Raw genomic sequence first — 16,134 nt, 5'->3', positions numbered from 1 at the left:
GTACTTTTTTTTTTTAAATTAATTAATTAATTAATTAATTTTTATGGCTGTGTTGGGTCTTCGTTTCTGTACGAGGGCTTTCTCTAGTTGTGGCAAGCGGGGGCCACTCTTCATCGCGGTGCGCGGGCCTCTCACCATCGCGACCTCTCTTGTTGCAGAGCACAGGCTCCAGACGCGCAGGCTCAGTAGTTGTGGCTCACGGGCCCAGCTGCTCCGCGGCATGTGGGATCTTCCCAGACCAGGGCTCGAACCCGTGTCCCCTGCATTGGCAGGCAGATTCTCAACCACTGCGCCACCAGGGAAGCCCCTGCTGTACTTTCTAAAGGATACAGCACAGAGGAGAGGACACTGCTGTTCCTCTTTAGTCATAAAACCTAGTGTAAAAGCTGCAAGTCTTTTATTCTCTTTGCTCATGTGAAGGCCAGAGAGAGGCATGTAGGGCCGAACAAAGCACACTGCATGAAACAGGTGGTCGTTACAGCTCAGGCGGTGAATGACCTGACTGCAGTCCTGGAGAGCAGGGGCCACCCCGTCAGCCCCGCCAGCCTGTGTCTTGGGAAAATCTCCTCGTGGGACTAGAAGAGCCAATCTCATGAGGATGTGGTAGTAAAGAGGTTCACACTATCTCTCACAGACAGCTAATGCTAACTGCTGCACTCGGAAGAGCTGCTAGAAAACAAGAAAAGTACTTTCAAAGAGGGGCTCTGGGTAAGTCATAGGACGAGGACAAGAAAATGTTTTAAAATCATTCTCTGAATGTTTTTATACCTTTTCATACCCAGATTAGAGGAGAAAGACTTGCCGCCCTTTGCTGTATAAATGAAGACATGGCCCTTGGGCAAGAGGCTTCCCTTGTCACTTCCAGCCTGGATTACAGGCCTCTTGTAAAACACAAGTCCTATGAACACAGGCACTAGGGGCTCCCCCAGATTTAATCATTGCTATATTTATGAAAATCCGGCTCTAGTGGGCCTGGCAGGGTGAGGGGGCGCTGACCACAGACCTCACACCGGTAGCAGTGAACATGGAAATCGCGATCCAGAGCCACAATCCGGACGGTCTCTTCCTGGCCGGGGGCTGGCATGATAGGCTCCTTGCACACAGAACAGCGGGGGGCAAACTTCCTGAAAACGGAGAGATAGTTCTGGTTAGATACTGAGCATAGACACTGGCAAAAAGATGATACTTGGAGGTGAAAAGAAAAGGTGTAAACCAAGAGCCAGGACACCTGGTCTGCCGTCTTGTGTGACCTTGAGCAAGTCACTTTCCTTGAGTCTGCTTCCTCAGCTTAAAATAAGGGACTTACACTTGGTGACTGTTGAGGTCCTTCTAGATGATAAATATCATGATATTTGGTGAGGTAGGGGCGTGAGTGTGTGAACTGCTTCTGCATGAAGAGCTACCGTGGCGTGGGATTCACCTGTGGATAGATCGCAAACACAAACCCTGGGCTTGGGCAGGTCAGCCAGAGAGGCAAGGAGGCCCCTACTTGTTTCTGACTTCTGCTTCTAGACTTTTGTATGTGCTCCCCAGGCGCTACCCAAGTATCCTGAGGTTGGTAACTTTGCCTCATTCCCAATTATTAAGCCTCTTCTTTGAAATGTGTCTTGAATTCTAGGAATGAACACAAGAAACCTCAAATACGTATCTTTTCAAAGCAGCAGAGGTTAGTGAGTTTAAATACTCTTTATACCAAACTTCCTATGGCCAAATCTGCACTTCTTATATTTTGGTTGCGTTAAACTTTTGTTTAAAAAGAAAAAATTATAAAGCTGTCCAGTTCTCTATTCTTCAAAGGATTTTAGAACTTCCAAAGGGTATGTGTATATGAATTCCCCACCCAACACACACACACACACATATATATATACATACACACACATATCCATATGTTTTTGAGGTTAACTCTTGGTGAGGAATATTAATATTTCCTAATCTCTTAATATTCCTTAATATGACCAATGGCCATAACATTTTTTTTTCTCTTAACAGATTAATAGGCTGCAAATATAGGCTGTGCACCCATCTGTATCTTCTGGAAATTAGGTGTGGTATTTATGAAGGTGTGAAATGAGATGTGATTTGAAACGGAAATGGATAAGAACTGAAAAGACTAAAAAAGAAAGACTGAGCAACTCAGTTTTTTCATCGTAATGGTTTTAAGATTAATGATGTTAAAATTTATCTATTTGTAGAGAGACTTAAAAAGAAATAATGATAGTAATCTACCTCTTTGCAGAGCACTTTATGGTTGTCAAAGCATCTTTACATACATTATACTCTATATGTACATATTAATTTTCCTGGCAGCACCCAAAAGGCATCTGTATGGCTGCAATCTAAATAAATATGAATTAAGCAGCAGATCAATTGATTGCTATGAAAGAAAAATTTAGAGGATCATGGTACAATTGCGGCAGTAATCAGAGTTGTTATAATTGGTATTTTATGCAAGAAGTTCATACTCAGTGGCAAAAAAAATTGCTTTGGACTACTTGATTATTTTTGAATCTGGGTCATCAGTAGTGAAATAAGCAGCCTTCTGGAATCAGCTGCAAAATTTCCTTCCCCAAACCCACTGGGACTGTAAACTCTGTGAGGTCAGAAGTGTGTCTTGCCTATCACTTTATCTGTGAGTCTTCCCCAATGTCCCCAAGTAGGATTACTAACTCCTTGAGGATAAAATATCTTTCACTGAAATTGCCTATTTTAGCAGTAATTATCTGCATATCTTTGGAGACCTCAAAACTGTGAGCTTCCAAAGGACAGGATTTGCTCTATTTCTGAGTTTCTAGAAATAACTAGTGTGACTGGTGCAGAAGGTAGAAAGTCAGGCAATATCTAATGGAATGAAGTATTTGCCACATTTCGCATGAAAAGATGTTGCTTAGGCCTTTATGTTCAATCTCAAGGTTCCTCTTTGGAAAGGCACAGACTGTATTCTTGCTGAGTAATGATTTCCTCTTACCGATTGGCCTCATTTCTATGATGGGAAAAGGCAAAGTGAAGAGACAGGCAGTGGTTTCCACCGTCCCCACTGTGTTCCTTGGCCGGCATTTTGAGGATTGTTAAAAATCCCAGGTGGTCTATTTCAAGGCTCAGCTCACTAAGCAGACAATAACAATAAAATTAATTTGATAAAAACACTTCTGATGGTGAAAATTGTGTGCTTATTATTGTGCCAGGCCTTGTTAAGCACTCTATACACCTGGCCTTATTTTTTACTGATAGCAAACATTATTAAGGAATACTTTTATCATTTCTGCTTTACAGCCATGGGAGCCAAAGCTCAGAGAGGGATGATCTTAATCACTGAGTCCTGGCACATTTCTGGCAATCCACAAATGGATGCTGATTAAACAAATAAATGGATGCATGTAACATCCCTGATAAGAAAGCACAGATAGTGGAATAAAGACTCAACACAGTGAAAGGGTCAGTTAAATGAATCTGCTTTTCTGAGCTCACTGTCCTGGCACTGGGAATACAGAAATGAACTCAGACTCCAGCAATCACACTGGTGGGGGAATTCTATATATTTCTGCATTTGTTCTATTAACATATATACATATCCTACCATATTGCAAAAATGATTTAAGGGGGTTACTGTAAAATAGCGTGTGTGTGTGTGTGTGTGTGTGTGTGTGTGTATTCTTTATTACTAATCAGGCTATGTAAAGTGCTATCTATAGTGAATTTACAAAACTATGAAACATAGAGAAGGAGATATAAATTCAAACATGGGTTTAGGGAGCGTTTGAGATCAGAGGAGGATTCTTAGAGTAGATGATAATTGAGTTGGGCCTTGAAAGATGGCCATTTAGGTGAAATGGGAAAGTAAGTCTGTGTGTGTGCGTGTGTGTGTGTGTGTGTTTTGGGGGTGAGGGTGCGATACAGGCAGTCTGCCAGGGAACTAGTTTGAACAGTCATCTGAAATGACATATGGGACAGAGTTTCTGCCTAATAGGATGGAGGATTTGGGCCAATCCTGACTGATGGCAGTTATGGAGGGGATGGCCCATAAGCAAGGCTTTAAAAATAGCATTTCAGAAGCTTGTTACTCAGAGTGCAGTCCAAGACCACCTGGGACCTTGTCAGAAAGGCAGAATCTTAGGCACTCCCACCCCAGACCTCCTGAACTAAAATCTGCAATTTAACAAGATCGCTAGGTGACTTGTAAGCCCACTGAAGTTTGGGAAGCACCAGTTTAAAGGAAGGGTTTCTAAGCAGGAGAGATAAATCCCTTCTCCTGGGCCTCCTGCATCTCACCGTAGCTTCTCTTCGCAGGCTGTTCTCGTTTCAGCCAAGCGGATCTTTCTTGAAAGCAGAGAGCCTTTCTTCACTCTGGGCCCTTTGTTATTGCCTGAGTTGTTCCTTCTGCCAAGAATCTCCATTTCCCATTTAGTACACTCTGCTTCCAGAAGCCTACTCAGATCCCAGGGCTGAGTAATACCTTCTGGGTCTGACAGCTCAAGCCCTTGCCTGTGCCTCACATCGTCACCTTTACAGTCTTTTCTGCCTGGTATCACACAGAATCTGCACTTATTCTCTCCCCTCGTCCTGGCAAGCTCCTTGCAGACAGGCGCTTCTCTCTACGTATTTCTACCTATGCAATTTCTCTCCTTTAGCACTAAGCACAGTAATTGGCACATAGAGGGCTCTTCATAGATGTGGTAGAACAGAATTGAAATACATCTCCCAAAAGCTCACAAATGGGAGACCTGTTCAGAATGATCAAGAATCTGCAGAAGGCGGCTGTATTCCCCTCTCTGCAGCCCACGCTTCTTAGCCATGCAATGTCCATGGCTAAGACATGGCTAATGGGTTGGACTTGTAGCTGCTTTTTATTCCAGTCCTTTCAAGACTCAGAAACGGAGTTCTGTAAAATGTATCTTTTATTCTTCTTCGGGAAATGGGGAAAAGATCAAAAAGCTTCTCCCCCTGCATACCTGCCAATCATGCAGACAACATTATTTTTAATGATTTGTATTTTAACTGGCCACTGAATTAGCGGTGATGGGGAGCATTGGGGGTTTCAGATTCTTTTTCCCTTTCAGTTGCTCAAGTCTGCCTTCCTGGAGTGTTCAGACCCACACACATGTCACCAGTCACAAGTCTCTAATTATGCTCTCCACTCCTAGAAATGAAAGATAAATGGCATAGATATAAACTTACATTTGTCAGAATTGATTTCCTGTTTTAATTGAGGGGTGTAACATATCAGTCTTTTTCAGCAACAGAAACATGTGTGCTCTGATTATATCTATCAGTCTTTCTTGGATTAGGGTAAGTCTAAGAAAGGAGAGAAACAGTGACAGAAATACACTCCCCAATGGTATCTTTTCACTTCCCTTAAATAGATGCAGGGTTTTTTTCTTTTTTTTTTCATGTGTAATTAGAAGCTAAAAATATCAATAACGTGAAGTACAATTTATGCTGTGACTGCCCTTTCAAAGTGAGCCCGTTCTTGTCTAATTCAGGTCGAGAATTCCTGCCTCTGGGGTTTTTTTTTGTTTTGTTTTTTTAAATTTATTCAGCCTCACATCTTTTGGTGAGGTTTTCACTTTCCCTGCTACTTGAAAAGTGGTCAGGAAATTCTTTTTTTAAAATATGAGTCTCAGGTCCCCAAACTGTTTGTGGCAAGTACCTCCCAGTTGTTGACAATCAACAGAGCGGTGAAAATTAACCCACAAGACTGCACATCTGGAGGCCATAGAACAGATACCCAAACTGGTGAGCCATATGAGCTTCACCTCTCTGAGAGCCTCAGACTGTTCTTAAAGCCACTGCGAAGCAAACATGAGCCAGAAACCTCTGTGTCTGCCATTTACAAACCACATCTATAGCTGTCATATGGTTCCTAGAAATATGCAACAAATGTGATCAACCAATTAACCAACCAACAAACTGGCCAAATAAGAATAAGCAAAATGCAAAGCTATACAATTTTCATGAAAACTCCAGCTATAATAACGAGGGATCTACAAATTAGAGAAGTGAGGAAGTGGTGACATAATTTTCCAGGCCCATCAGTTAAGTGGTCTTGACCTTAAGATTCTACTTTTTAATCGTCATCGAAAGATTAGAAAATATCCTGAGGAAGAGAAGACCTGGGTGGGGGTAGAGCTTAGTGGAGGGTGTGAATATGCTGATAATGGCATAAAATAGCCTCCAAATATGTGAGAGGCTGCATTAGCAAGAGGGGTTGAACTGTTCTCTGTGCCAGTCCCTCCCATAACCTCCTATATGCAGAGTGGCCAAGACGTAGAGGTCAGCTCTAGAGAGAACCCTAGGCTGTCTCAGATGGGAAGCTTTAAGACAGGGTCTGGTCTAATGACCAAACTGAGAAGCTCAGAGAAATTGGGCAATTTGTCCACTGTCACATATCTTGTTCATGTTTAGGCCAGGGAGAGCTACCCCAGGATCCTGCCTCTTTCCAGTACACATGTTCTGCGGCTAAGTCAACTTCCTCATAATTAGAGCTACACAAGGATGTGATGGATAAGCCCCAGGGAAGTCTTGAAGCAGAGGCCAGGCTGGAGGACCACATGGAGTACCTAATATCAATTCCTGCATTGGAGGAGGGGATAAATAACCTCTTTTTAAGGTCCCACCAAATCCGGAGATCCTATAGCTCGGAGAGAGAAGAGTGTGAAGCCCAGATACAGGCAGGAAGAACAGACCCCAAGAGGACAATTAGGCTGCAGGAGGGAGAGTAGGTTGCCTACTTGTGGAAGTCTTCGATGCAGTGGACGAGGCCGCCGGCGTCCACGGTGAACGGGATCCCATCCAGGCTGCGGTGGCACATCACGCAGGTAAAGCAGTGAGGATGATAGGCCTTCCCCGTGGCTCGGAGAATCCGCTCCATGATGGGCTTGGAGCACACGCTGCACTGCTCCAGGGTATTCTGAGGAGGAAAAGAAAAATGCCAACGCTAGGCTAAGACGTGAAGAGCTCCATTTATGTAGTAACTTACAGCATGACAAGCACTGTTACAGAACACATGGGCTCATGTGCTTATCACAGTATTTGGAGGAAGGCAGAGTGTATGTCTTTATTACAGAGAGAATGAAACACAGATGGATCAAGTGGCGTTTCTAAGGTCATGCAGGTGCTGGGTGGCAAATGTAGGATTTAGAACTCATGTTGTCTGACTTCTACTCGTGTTCCTTTCCAATACAGCAGGGGTAATAGCAAACTTTTCTGTAAAGGCCCATGTAGTAAATACTTCTAGCTTTGTTAGAGCAACTCAATTTTGCTGTAGTGGCAAGAAGGCAGCCATAGACAGTGTGTAAGTAAATGGGTATGACTGTGTTTCAATAAAACTTTATTTACAAAAGCAGGCTGGATTTGGCCATGGCAATAGCTTTTTGACTCCTGAACTACACAATCCGGGTTCTCCACTGGAAGAATACTTCTCTATTACTTCTAAAACTTGATTAGTCATCAAAATCCTAGTGGGGTCACCAAGGACCTTAACATTTTAGAGTGGTCCTTCTGACGACCCAGACTCGCAGAGAGCATGCTGGTTGCAGAACCCAATCAGAGCTCAGCATAATCAATGAGGCTTTTGATCATTTAAAGCCTTGATTCAAACACCATCTCCACGCTTAGTGTTGTGAACTCTTGATGGAAATGTTGAACCTAGCGGGGTTCCAGTTTTGAGAAATGAATTAAGAAAGTCAATTTATTTGGCTTTAAAAATATGCTCAGCTTTAAAAATAAATCCACCCCCCCCCTTTAAAAGGGATACCATTTATTGAGTCAGGACTCAGAAAGATTGATACAATTAGCTGTTAACTTTCCATCCTTGCCTAGAATACCATGCTCTCTTACCAACAGCCATGTTTCACATGTAATGTGCTATATTTCAACTGAGAAGTCTGGACTGACTCAATGAGTTTACGATTTAGAATAAACCTGGGATGGGGATCTGATTAGAAACATGTGGAACTCGAAGGGATGTGGAAATCAAGGAGTAATTTCCCTCTTACCACTGGAAACTTTAAATGGGCAGGAGCCAAGGCGTGCCTGTAGGTAGATAACTAGTGTGCTGATGACAACTACAGCAACAGTTCCTGACTGGCTTCCTGTTTCCATCTCTCTTCCTGTAACACTTGCCCATCCTCACAGTGACTTCCAGTTTCCTTTCTAAAACACAGATGTGACCAAGCAGCTTTCTTGCTAGAAAAACTTATATGGCTCCACAATGTGAAAAGAGCTCGTTCCTTACCTGACATGCAAACTCCCTTTTTAGGCTCAGATTCCCCTGATGTCTCAGACTGCTCACTTTGGTTCAAACCTACGAGAAAGTTCCATATTTCTGTGCATTGGCTAATGCCTAGAAGGAATCACAATTTGCTATTTTGACCCTTCAAGGTACGGGTCAGAAGGCATCTCCCCAGTAAAGCCTTCCTCAATGCCTTCAGTTGGAATAAATTGCTTCTTTCTCTCCCCTTCCTGAGCACTTAATTCATGTTGCTTAAAGCACTTACAGTGTTCACTGTATTGAAGTTATTTGCACATATGTCTATTTCCTCTACTATACTGCAATTCTTTAAGGGCAGGGACTATGTCTTAAGAATGTATTTCTCTGTTCCATGCTTCACCTGGTATACTACCTGGAATAAAAAGAAACTCAGGATGAATATGTGCAAAAAGAATGAAGGAAGGAATATTGTTTACATCGCACTCTGGCATCACAGTGCTGGCCCGATTCCCCTAACTCTGGAATCCAGAGGACAGTAAATCCATCACCGTCCTCTCCTCCAAGTTGCGGTTGCTGGAGGTTCTGAAATTGCTTAGTATGCCTCTGGTCACAGTCTAAACTCATGGAAACTATTAACCTATTTTCCCCCCATTTTGAAGTGGTGAAATTAAAATAGCAGAAGAACATAAGATGAGAGTCTGGAGATGACGATGGTCTCGACAATGAAGGCCCTGGTTCTTTTCTACCCTGGTGATCTGAGCTAATGTGGCTGGAAACTGTCTTCCCAGGGTTTGTGTTTTGCTCTTCTGTGGGTTTTCACTTTTTTTTTTTTTTAAAGCCAACCCTGTAATGGAGTTGAACAAATGAGAAAATGCTTGACCAGAAAATATTTTTGTTTGCATTGAGGCTTGGCTGCAAGATTCAAGCCCATTTACTCAAAACCAGCAGCAGCATATAAGGTAGAGTCAGTTTCTGAGGAAAGACTTTATGGTCCATGTTTAAAGAACAGGTAATCTGAACATTTCTGCTACAAAGGAAGAACAGTGTAAAATATACCTAAAGTGAGACTATTGTAAAATGCCCCTAAATCAGAAAATAAAGGCTCCAAGAATGCATCTGACTAGAAGCTTGGACTAGCAAATGGTTGAGGAGGACATGTGAATCTTCCTGAGTCAGTTCTCTTTCCTGTATTCTTCTCCTTTCTGTCTTCAACTGGCCCACTAGGACCCTTAGACATATCTGCTCCTAAAGAAAGGATAAAGACTCTTAAAATGCCTGGGAGGAGGGCTCTGGAGTTCCTCTAGTCCAGACCTCTGATTTCCCAGGTGAGAAAACAGACCTGGAAGACTGATACAGCTGGGACCTGAGTCATGGAGATGATTAGGGGCAGAGGATGGGTTGGTACCCCAGTTCCCTGCCTCCCAATAATTCAGATAGGTATCTGATGAATTCATTATGTAGCCATAGAGAGACAAAGTTGCTAGGTGAAGAATATGAATTGTCCCTCTGGATTTGTCAACATCTACTGTATGACCTTAGGTAAATGATTTCTTCTCTCTAGACCTTGGTTTTCTCACCTGTAAAACAATGATTAATTCCAACTCTGCAACTTTGTTACTCCGTGATATATCAGTATTAACAGAAACAGGTAAAGGTCAATGTTTCCATTACTAGAGATATACTAAAAACAACTGGATAGCCCTCCATCTGAGGCTTGAAATGAGGGTTCATGTGTTAGAAATCTGGACTATCTAAACTTTACTCTACCTTACCACTTGGAATTCCAGAAATTGCTAGTAGTAGAATTTTAAGCATGACAGAGAAAGATCTTTGTGTCTTTTTATAGAAGGTTATTTTAAAGCCAGACTAAAAGATACACTCTTTATATAAACATGAGGCTTTTCTAAAGTAGGTTAAAATGAAACGGTTAATAAATAAAATAGTATTTAAGAAAATAGAAAAAGAAATAACAAGTCTTCAAGCAAACAAGTGGAAGAAGGGTGTCTCTAAGTATATCTACTCAAATTACATCTTGTATGTGAAGCAGGGGTGCCAAGTTTGACAGACGGGAATTAGGAAGGAAGAGGACACTCCAGCATAAGAACCTTCAAAATCAGTAGAGTGCTTCATGGCCTGGCTCTGGACCCATCTCTACTGGGACCCTACCCGTGGAGCCCACCTTCCAGCTGCCACACTGAGCTCTCTGCCACATCTTTAATAAGCTGTGTTCTTTTACCAACCCACACTACCTCACATCCTTCTTTGTCTAGAGAAGACCTACTCATTCTTCAAAGTTAAGCTCAAACATTACCTCTTCTGCAAAACCTTTCGTAATTCTTCCTTTGTTATACTCCAAGCAAAATAAGTCACTTCTTCCACTCCCATAGGATTGTATGATGCTTCTATGACACCAAATATAATAATGTCCTTGATTTAAAGGTTTATGTCAACCTCCGTGACCAAACAGTGGCACCCTGCTCTCCCCGTATGGAGCTATAGTCATAGGTTGAGTTTGCTAGGAATCAGATTCTGAAACAGAGCTTTGCACTAAAGAAGTTATTGAAGAGTGGCTTTGAGCTCATGCCTGTGGGTGAGAACAGGAAGCATCTGGATAGAGGGAGGAATTGAACTATGGTTCAGTTATAACAAAGGCTTCTGATGGTTTCACGGAGAACTCTGGAGTTCGGATGGCTCTGCAGAATTGTCTTTCCTTGAAGCTAGGGGGAAGGGCTTTTATACCCCTACATCTGCCAGCCAATGGATACGGGCTGCTTGCAAGGAAGAAGAGAGGGACTCAGCTGTGAACCGTCAGCAGCCAACAATCCCAGCCAGTGGGGGAGTGAGAGCCTCAGTCCTGAAGGGGGTCTGGGCAGTGCAATACAGCAGTCACAACAGTAAGCATCCTTGCCCAGGACCTCCGTGGTCCATGACACACATTAGGCAACAAGTAACCAGGTGTGAAACACCTTCTAGATTAAGCTGAAAGAATAGTCTAGATTTTACGCTTTTTAAAAATCCTAGGCCCTGTTTGAAGATTTTTAAGGATTTTTTGAAAATGTTTTAAGCAGTTACTTCAATGAGAGTGTGGTTAACAAGAGAAGATGTTAAGAGTAGCAGAAAAACCAAGAAATTATTTAACTGCTAAAAGGCACAGCTTATCAACTTTTCTGAAATGATGGCAATACAATTGTGATTAAAAACAAAAAGTTAAGTGAAAGTAAAAATAAAATCACCAACAAACCTTGTACACAAAACTCCCAAATGCAACTGTTTTTAAATTAAGAGATATAGGGCTTCCCTGGTGGCGCAGTGGTTGAGAATCTGCCTGCCAATGCAGGGGACACGGGTTCGAGCCCTGGTCTGGGAAGATCCCACGTGCCGCGGAGCAACTAGGCCCGTGAGCCACAATTACTGAGCCTGCGCGTCTGGAGCCTGTGCTCCGCAACAAGAGAGGCTGCGATAGTGAGAGGCCCGCGCACCGCAATGAAGAGTGGCCCCCGCTCGCTGCAACTAGAGAAAGCCCTCGCACAGAAACGAAGACCCAACACAGCCAAAAATAAATAAATAAATAAATTTATTAAAAAAAAATTAAGAGATATAATCTGGTTGTATCTTTTCTATCCTTGGATATTGTATAAATAACTTCTCTAATTCACAGTCAGAAGAGCTGGAAGAATCATAGGAATCTAAATGAAGCATACAGGTAACATAAGCATTGACTACTAGTTAGATGATGGAGAAAATAATATTTCTAAAATTTATATATTACTTAGGTGTATGTGTGTTCGCTGTTGAAGATTTTAAATCAAGAGACATAAATATTTGAAGATTTGGAAGACTATAAAGTATTGCCATTTAGAAATGTTAAAATTTTCATTTCATAAAATTAAAATGTGATCTTATATTCAGTCTTTATTGTTTTTTTTTTTAGGTACCAAAGCAATACTGGAACAGAAAAGACTCTTGGAAAGATTAAGGGTGACATCTCATGTTCTACATACAGTTTTTGGTCTTGTTGAGCTAAGAATAAAAAGAAAAAAAAAAGGAGAGTTAGAAAATATGAGACTTTTAAAAGTCTTTAGAGATTATTCTGGTCCAGAAGTTTTCAACTTCCCTCACTTGCCTCCCTCTTCCATAATCCTTTGTTCAGGGAAACAATTTATCAAAGAAGCACATCCAAAAGAGTCCAAAATCACTTCTGGATGAAGAACAGGAAAGGATGGAGCCTGTGGGGAATCCATATAGTACAGTTTAAAACCCATCCAGCTGGTCCAACTACCAGATTCAAGAAACTAAGGTGCAGAGAGGGAAAACTACTAGTGGAAGATTTGGAATTAAGAGTATAGGTCTAATTCTCCATCCAGTGGATAACCCCACTGCTATATCACAGTATACCTATTCCATATTTCAGTAGCCATACTTCACATTACAAATATAAGGCTGATGACCTGCAAGCTACATGCATATAAGTAAAGAGAGGAAACACGTTGAGATCTTAAGATAGTTCGTCTACTGTCAATTTCATTGGCTCCCACGGGGTAAGACAGAAAATTCATTGTTGGATCCCTAGCATCTACAACAGTAACCTTGCATAAGATTGATGCTGCACAAATATTGGTTTCATCATGAATAAACTCTGGATACTTGCCATAAAATAAAATTATTCTATTTAATCATGCAAAACAAGTCTCTAGTGCAAAGCTTCTCAACTGGCAGGCTAAGACACAGTGTGCCTCAAATGGGCCCCAGCTGTACCATATTTGGGAGGGTCAGAAGGGGCCAGAGATTCCATAGTCCCTGAGCAGTCACCTTGGGCCAAGAGAAGCCTCATCTACTCACGCCAGTGTGCTGAATGAATGCCATCACTTTCCACATGAATCGTGATGTGAAAGAAGTTGGGAAGCACAGCCTAAGTGTAGGTGTTCCCAACAGAATAGCAACGCGGTACAGTAAGAAGAGAACAGGGCTATGACTCAGCAAGCTCCATTGAAATGCCATTGACATTATTTAAACTCAAATAATTGTATTACCTACTTTAATTCTGGAATACAAACTTATTCTTGATTCTGGTAATCAAGGCTTCCCAGGTAATGACAGTACTTCTGGGTTTCCTTCGCAAATGAAGACATCATTTTATCTTGGTAGTTTTCCTAATAAGCCTGCAGTACAAAACTGCCCAACATCTCTGCCTCCCAGTGAGGCACGCATTACTTATTGAAAGTTTTTGTGCACTTTCCAAATGTCCTTTGCCTATATCTATATCTTAAATCTAAATCTATACTGTATTTATATCTAATATGCGTTTCAAAACAGACTGAAAATAACAATGGTAAGCCTAGTGATATCCCATCCCTATGACTGTGATTTTCCAATTAGAATCAAAATTCCTACTCTGTAGATGAGAATTCTGATTTTCAAAACAGGAAAAATTTTGAGTCAATTTATCAAATGGCATGAAAACCTCAAGATGTATTTTCTTTTGATGTCATTACCGCCACACACAAAATGACAGCTATGAAACATGCAACTGAAAATTCAGTAAAAGAACTTCAACATTCTTATTTTTGTCACTTCTGTTACTCTTTTTGAGCACAACTCTTTGCATCCAACGCCTGTGTTACCTCAGCTTTCGCATAAATACCCTTTAAAAAAACTTTTCACATGATTTTCTGATGAGCAGAGCTGCCTCCCCACATAATTTAACATTGCAGAAAGCCTCAAGAGTGGGACAAAACATTTAACATCCTGGTAGGTACGGCTGAAGAGAGAACAGGCGGACACCATGCCTGCCCGCAGAGGTTCCCACCGTGGTAGGAGAGGTAGACACTTCTGTAAATAACTGACTAGAGGCGAAGGGCACAACAAATTGCTGTTATAGAGGAATGAGTAATGTGTGATGGGAACACAGAGAAGAGGGTAATTACTTATGAATGGTGAGGGAGCAGGCAATGTGGTGGTGATGTACGATTCTGGGAATCTATTCTAAGTGGGATTTGAGTTGGCTCTTGAAAAAAAAAACCCACATTATAACAGTTTTTGGAATTAATGTTGTGTTATAACAAAAGTCTTCATTATATAAGTCCCAGATATGCCTACACTGAGACAAAATTCATTTCACAGGAAGAATATTGTAAGAAAATCAGTGTATTGGGCAGCATTGGTAAAAGGGAACTCAACATTGCTAGAGATGCGTGTCTTTGTGTTTAACTCAAACAAAACATGTGTGACTATTAACATAGAATTTAGGGAAAACAATTCTTATAAGATTTTCTGTTTATATTTGAACTAAATAAACTGGATTTAAAATTAAGAAATGTGTCTTAAAACCACAAGGGAAAAAACCCACAGAAAGGACACAAACATCAAGACAATTAGATCATTTTATTCAATTTTGCCATGAGCCACAAATCACATTCTTCACAAAGTAAATAATGCCCTCCTGTTTATTCTGAAGCACTTAGGTTGGGCTTACAATCTGAGCTTTAGTGAATTAAAAAAAGAATCTCCTTTAAAGGACATTTAGTTTGTCTATACCTTCAGGCCCAGAGAGGTGCTATTTTACCTTAAAATGTGTAGCCCTTGTGGAATGCTAGTTCGTTCAAAACAAAAACAGTTATCTTGAATGTCTCCTAACCCTTGAGAAAAATGATGGGGGAGCTGGGACTTGATGAGCGTGTCAGACCTTTATGCCAGGAGCAAAATTAAAAGATCACAGCACTCCACCGAGATTATTGTGAGAGGGGAAAAAAAGAGTAGAATTCCCTTCCTTCCAAGCTAAGTCAGATCATAGACTTCCCTTTACAACATCATTAAGGTACAGTCTGTTGCGACTTGTTAACTCAGGAACCAGAGAAGAGTCTGTGATGTGAGGTAAGAGAATTACTGGTAGATTTAAGAGACCTGGGTTTGAAATCTAGGCAACTTTCTTGACCTCTTCGATCTTTTGTTTCCTCATCTAGTATAGAAGAATGAAAATATTTACACGGCAGTGTTGTAAGGACTAAATGAGATCACATATATGAAAACAAGTACACAGTGCCTGGCTGTATAATAAATGTTAGTTTTGTGTGATTCTTACAAATTCTAGGAGAGTAGAACATATATTGAATTAACTTGACATTCCTTGATCATTTAATTAAATTATTATATGTAAGCACTACATTTCCAACTTTTTGTTTCACCATCAATTCTCTTATATTTTACATCTCTACTTAAAGAAATGGATTATTGAAGGAATTCTGTGCATGATACTCTGGGACAACTGGATTACATAAAAACATAAAATGGGCTTCTGGATTCCTAAGAGGTTTCCCCCCTACTTCCATGAGAATTTTGTGGAAAAGCTGTTCTTCCTTTTATGTAAAATTATTATACTTCAAACCCTTAAATACCTTAGCTCTTCATAAAAGTAATTTACATCATGCTATACTCGCAAAACAAAAACTGACACTTTGCTTTGGCAGAGTTTTTAAAGTTTAGTAACTGTACCCAACCAGGACCTCATTTGATCTCCACAACAGTCAGTAGAATGGTAGAATTCTTATCCCTGTTATATGCCATGTGCCTATAAATGTGGTTGGATTTGAAACCCTATGTCTTTTAAGTCCAAAGACAAAGTTGTTCATTCTTCTACTTCACACTGTTCTCCAATTAACAGATTTTTCCTATCTCTTGCTATCTGGTTCCCTTTAATGGCAATTACATTGAATGGAGATATTAACCTTTAGCAAACTGCTGTGCTATAGCCTTTCACAAATACACAGTTTGCTTGAACTTGAAAAAAATTATTGAAATCATCTTGCCCAGCTCTCTCGCCTTATATACTAGGACACTGCATTCAGGGAAGTTGATTGCCTAATGTTGTAAACTAGTGAAAAAGCTGAGCAGTATATAGAAACCAAGGTTTCTAACCAAGTACCTTGGCT

At 41.0% G+C, this 16,134-nt stretch overlaps 1 protein-coding gene across 5 annotated transcripts in view; it reads right to left on the bottom strand.

The window, feature by feature from the left end:
- LPP (LIM domain containing preferred translocation partner in lipoma) overlaps window positions 1-16,134 on the bottom strand; it is a 711,048-nt gene that overhangs the window by 15,794 nt on the left and 679,120 nt on the right. For all 5 annotated transcript variants that reach the window (XM_057545523.1, XM_057545524.1, XM_007195224.2 and 2 more), the window contains 2 exons: window positions 6,729-6,907; window positions 1,004-1,124 (listed from right to left, as the gene is read on the bottom strand). In XM_057545523.1, coding sequence (XP_057401506.1) covers window positions 1,004-1,124; window positions 6,729-6,907 — 300 coding nt within the window. The remainder of the gene's footprint in view (window positions 1-1,003; window positions 1,125-6,728; window positions 6,908-16,134) is intronic.

The sequence above is a fragment of the Balaenoptera acutorostrata genome, chromosome 4 (genome assembly GCF_949987535.1).
Source record: "Balaenoptera acutorostrata chromosome 4, mBalAcu1.1, whole genome shotgun sequence".
NCBI lineage: Eukaryota > Metazoa > Chordata > Mammalia > Artiodactyla > Balaenopteridae > Balaenoptera > Balaenoptera acutorostrata.
This window is presented reverse-complemented; position numbering and strand designations above follow the sequence as displayed.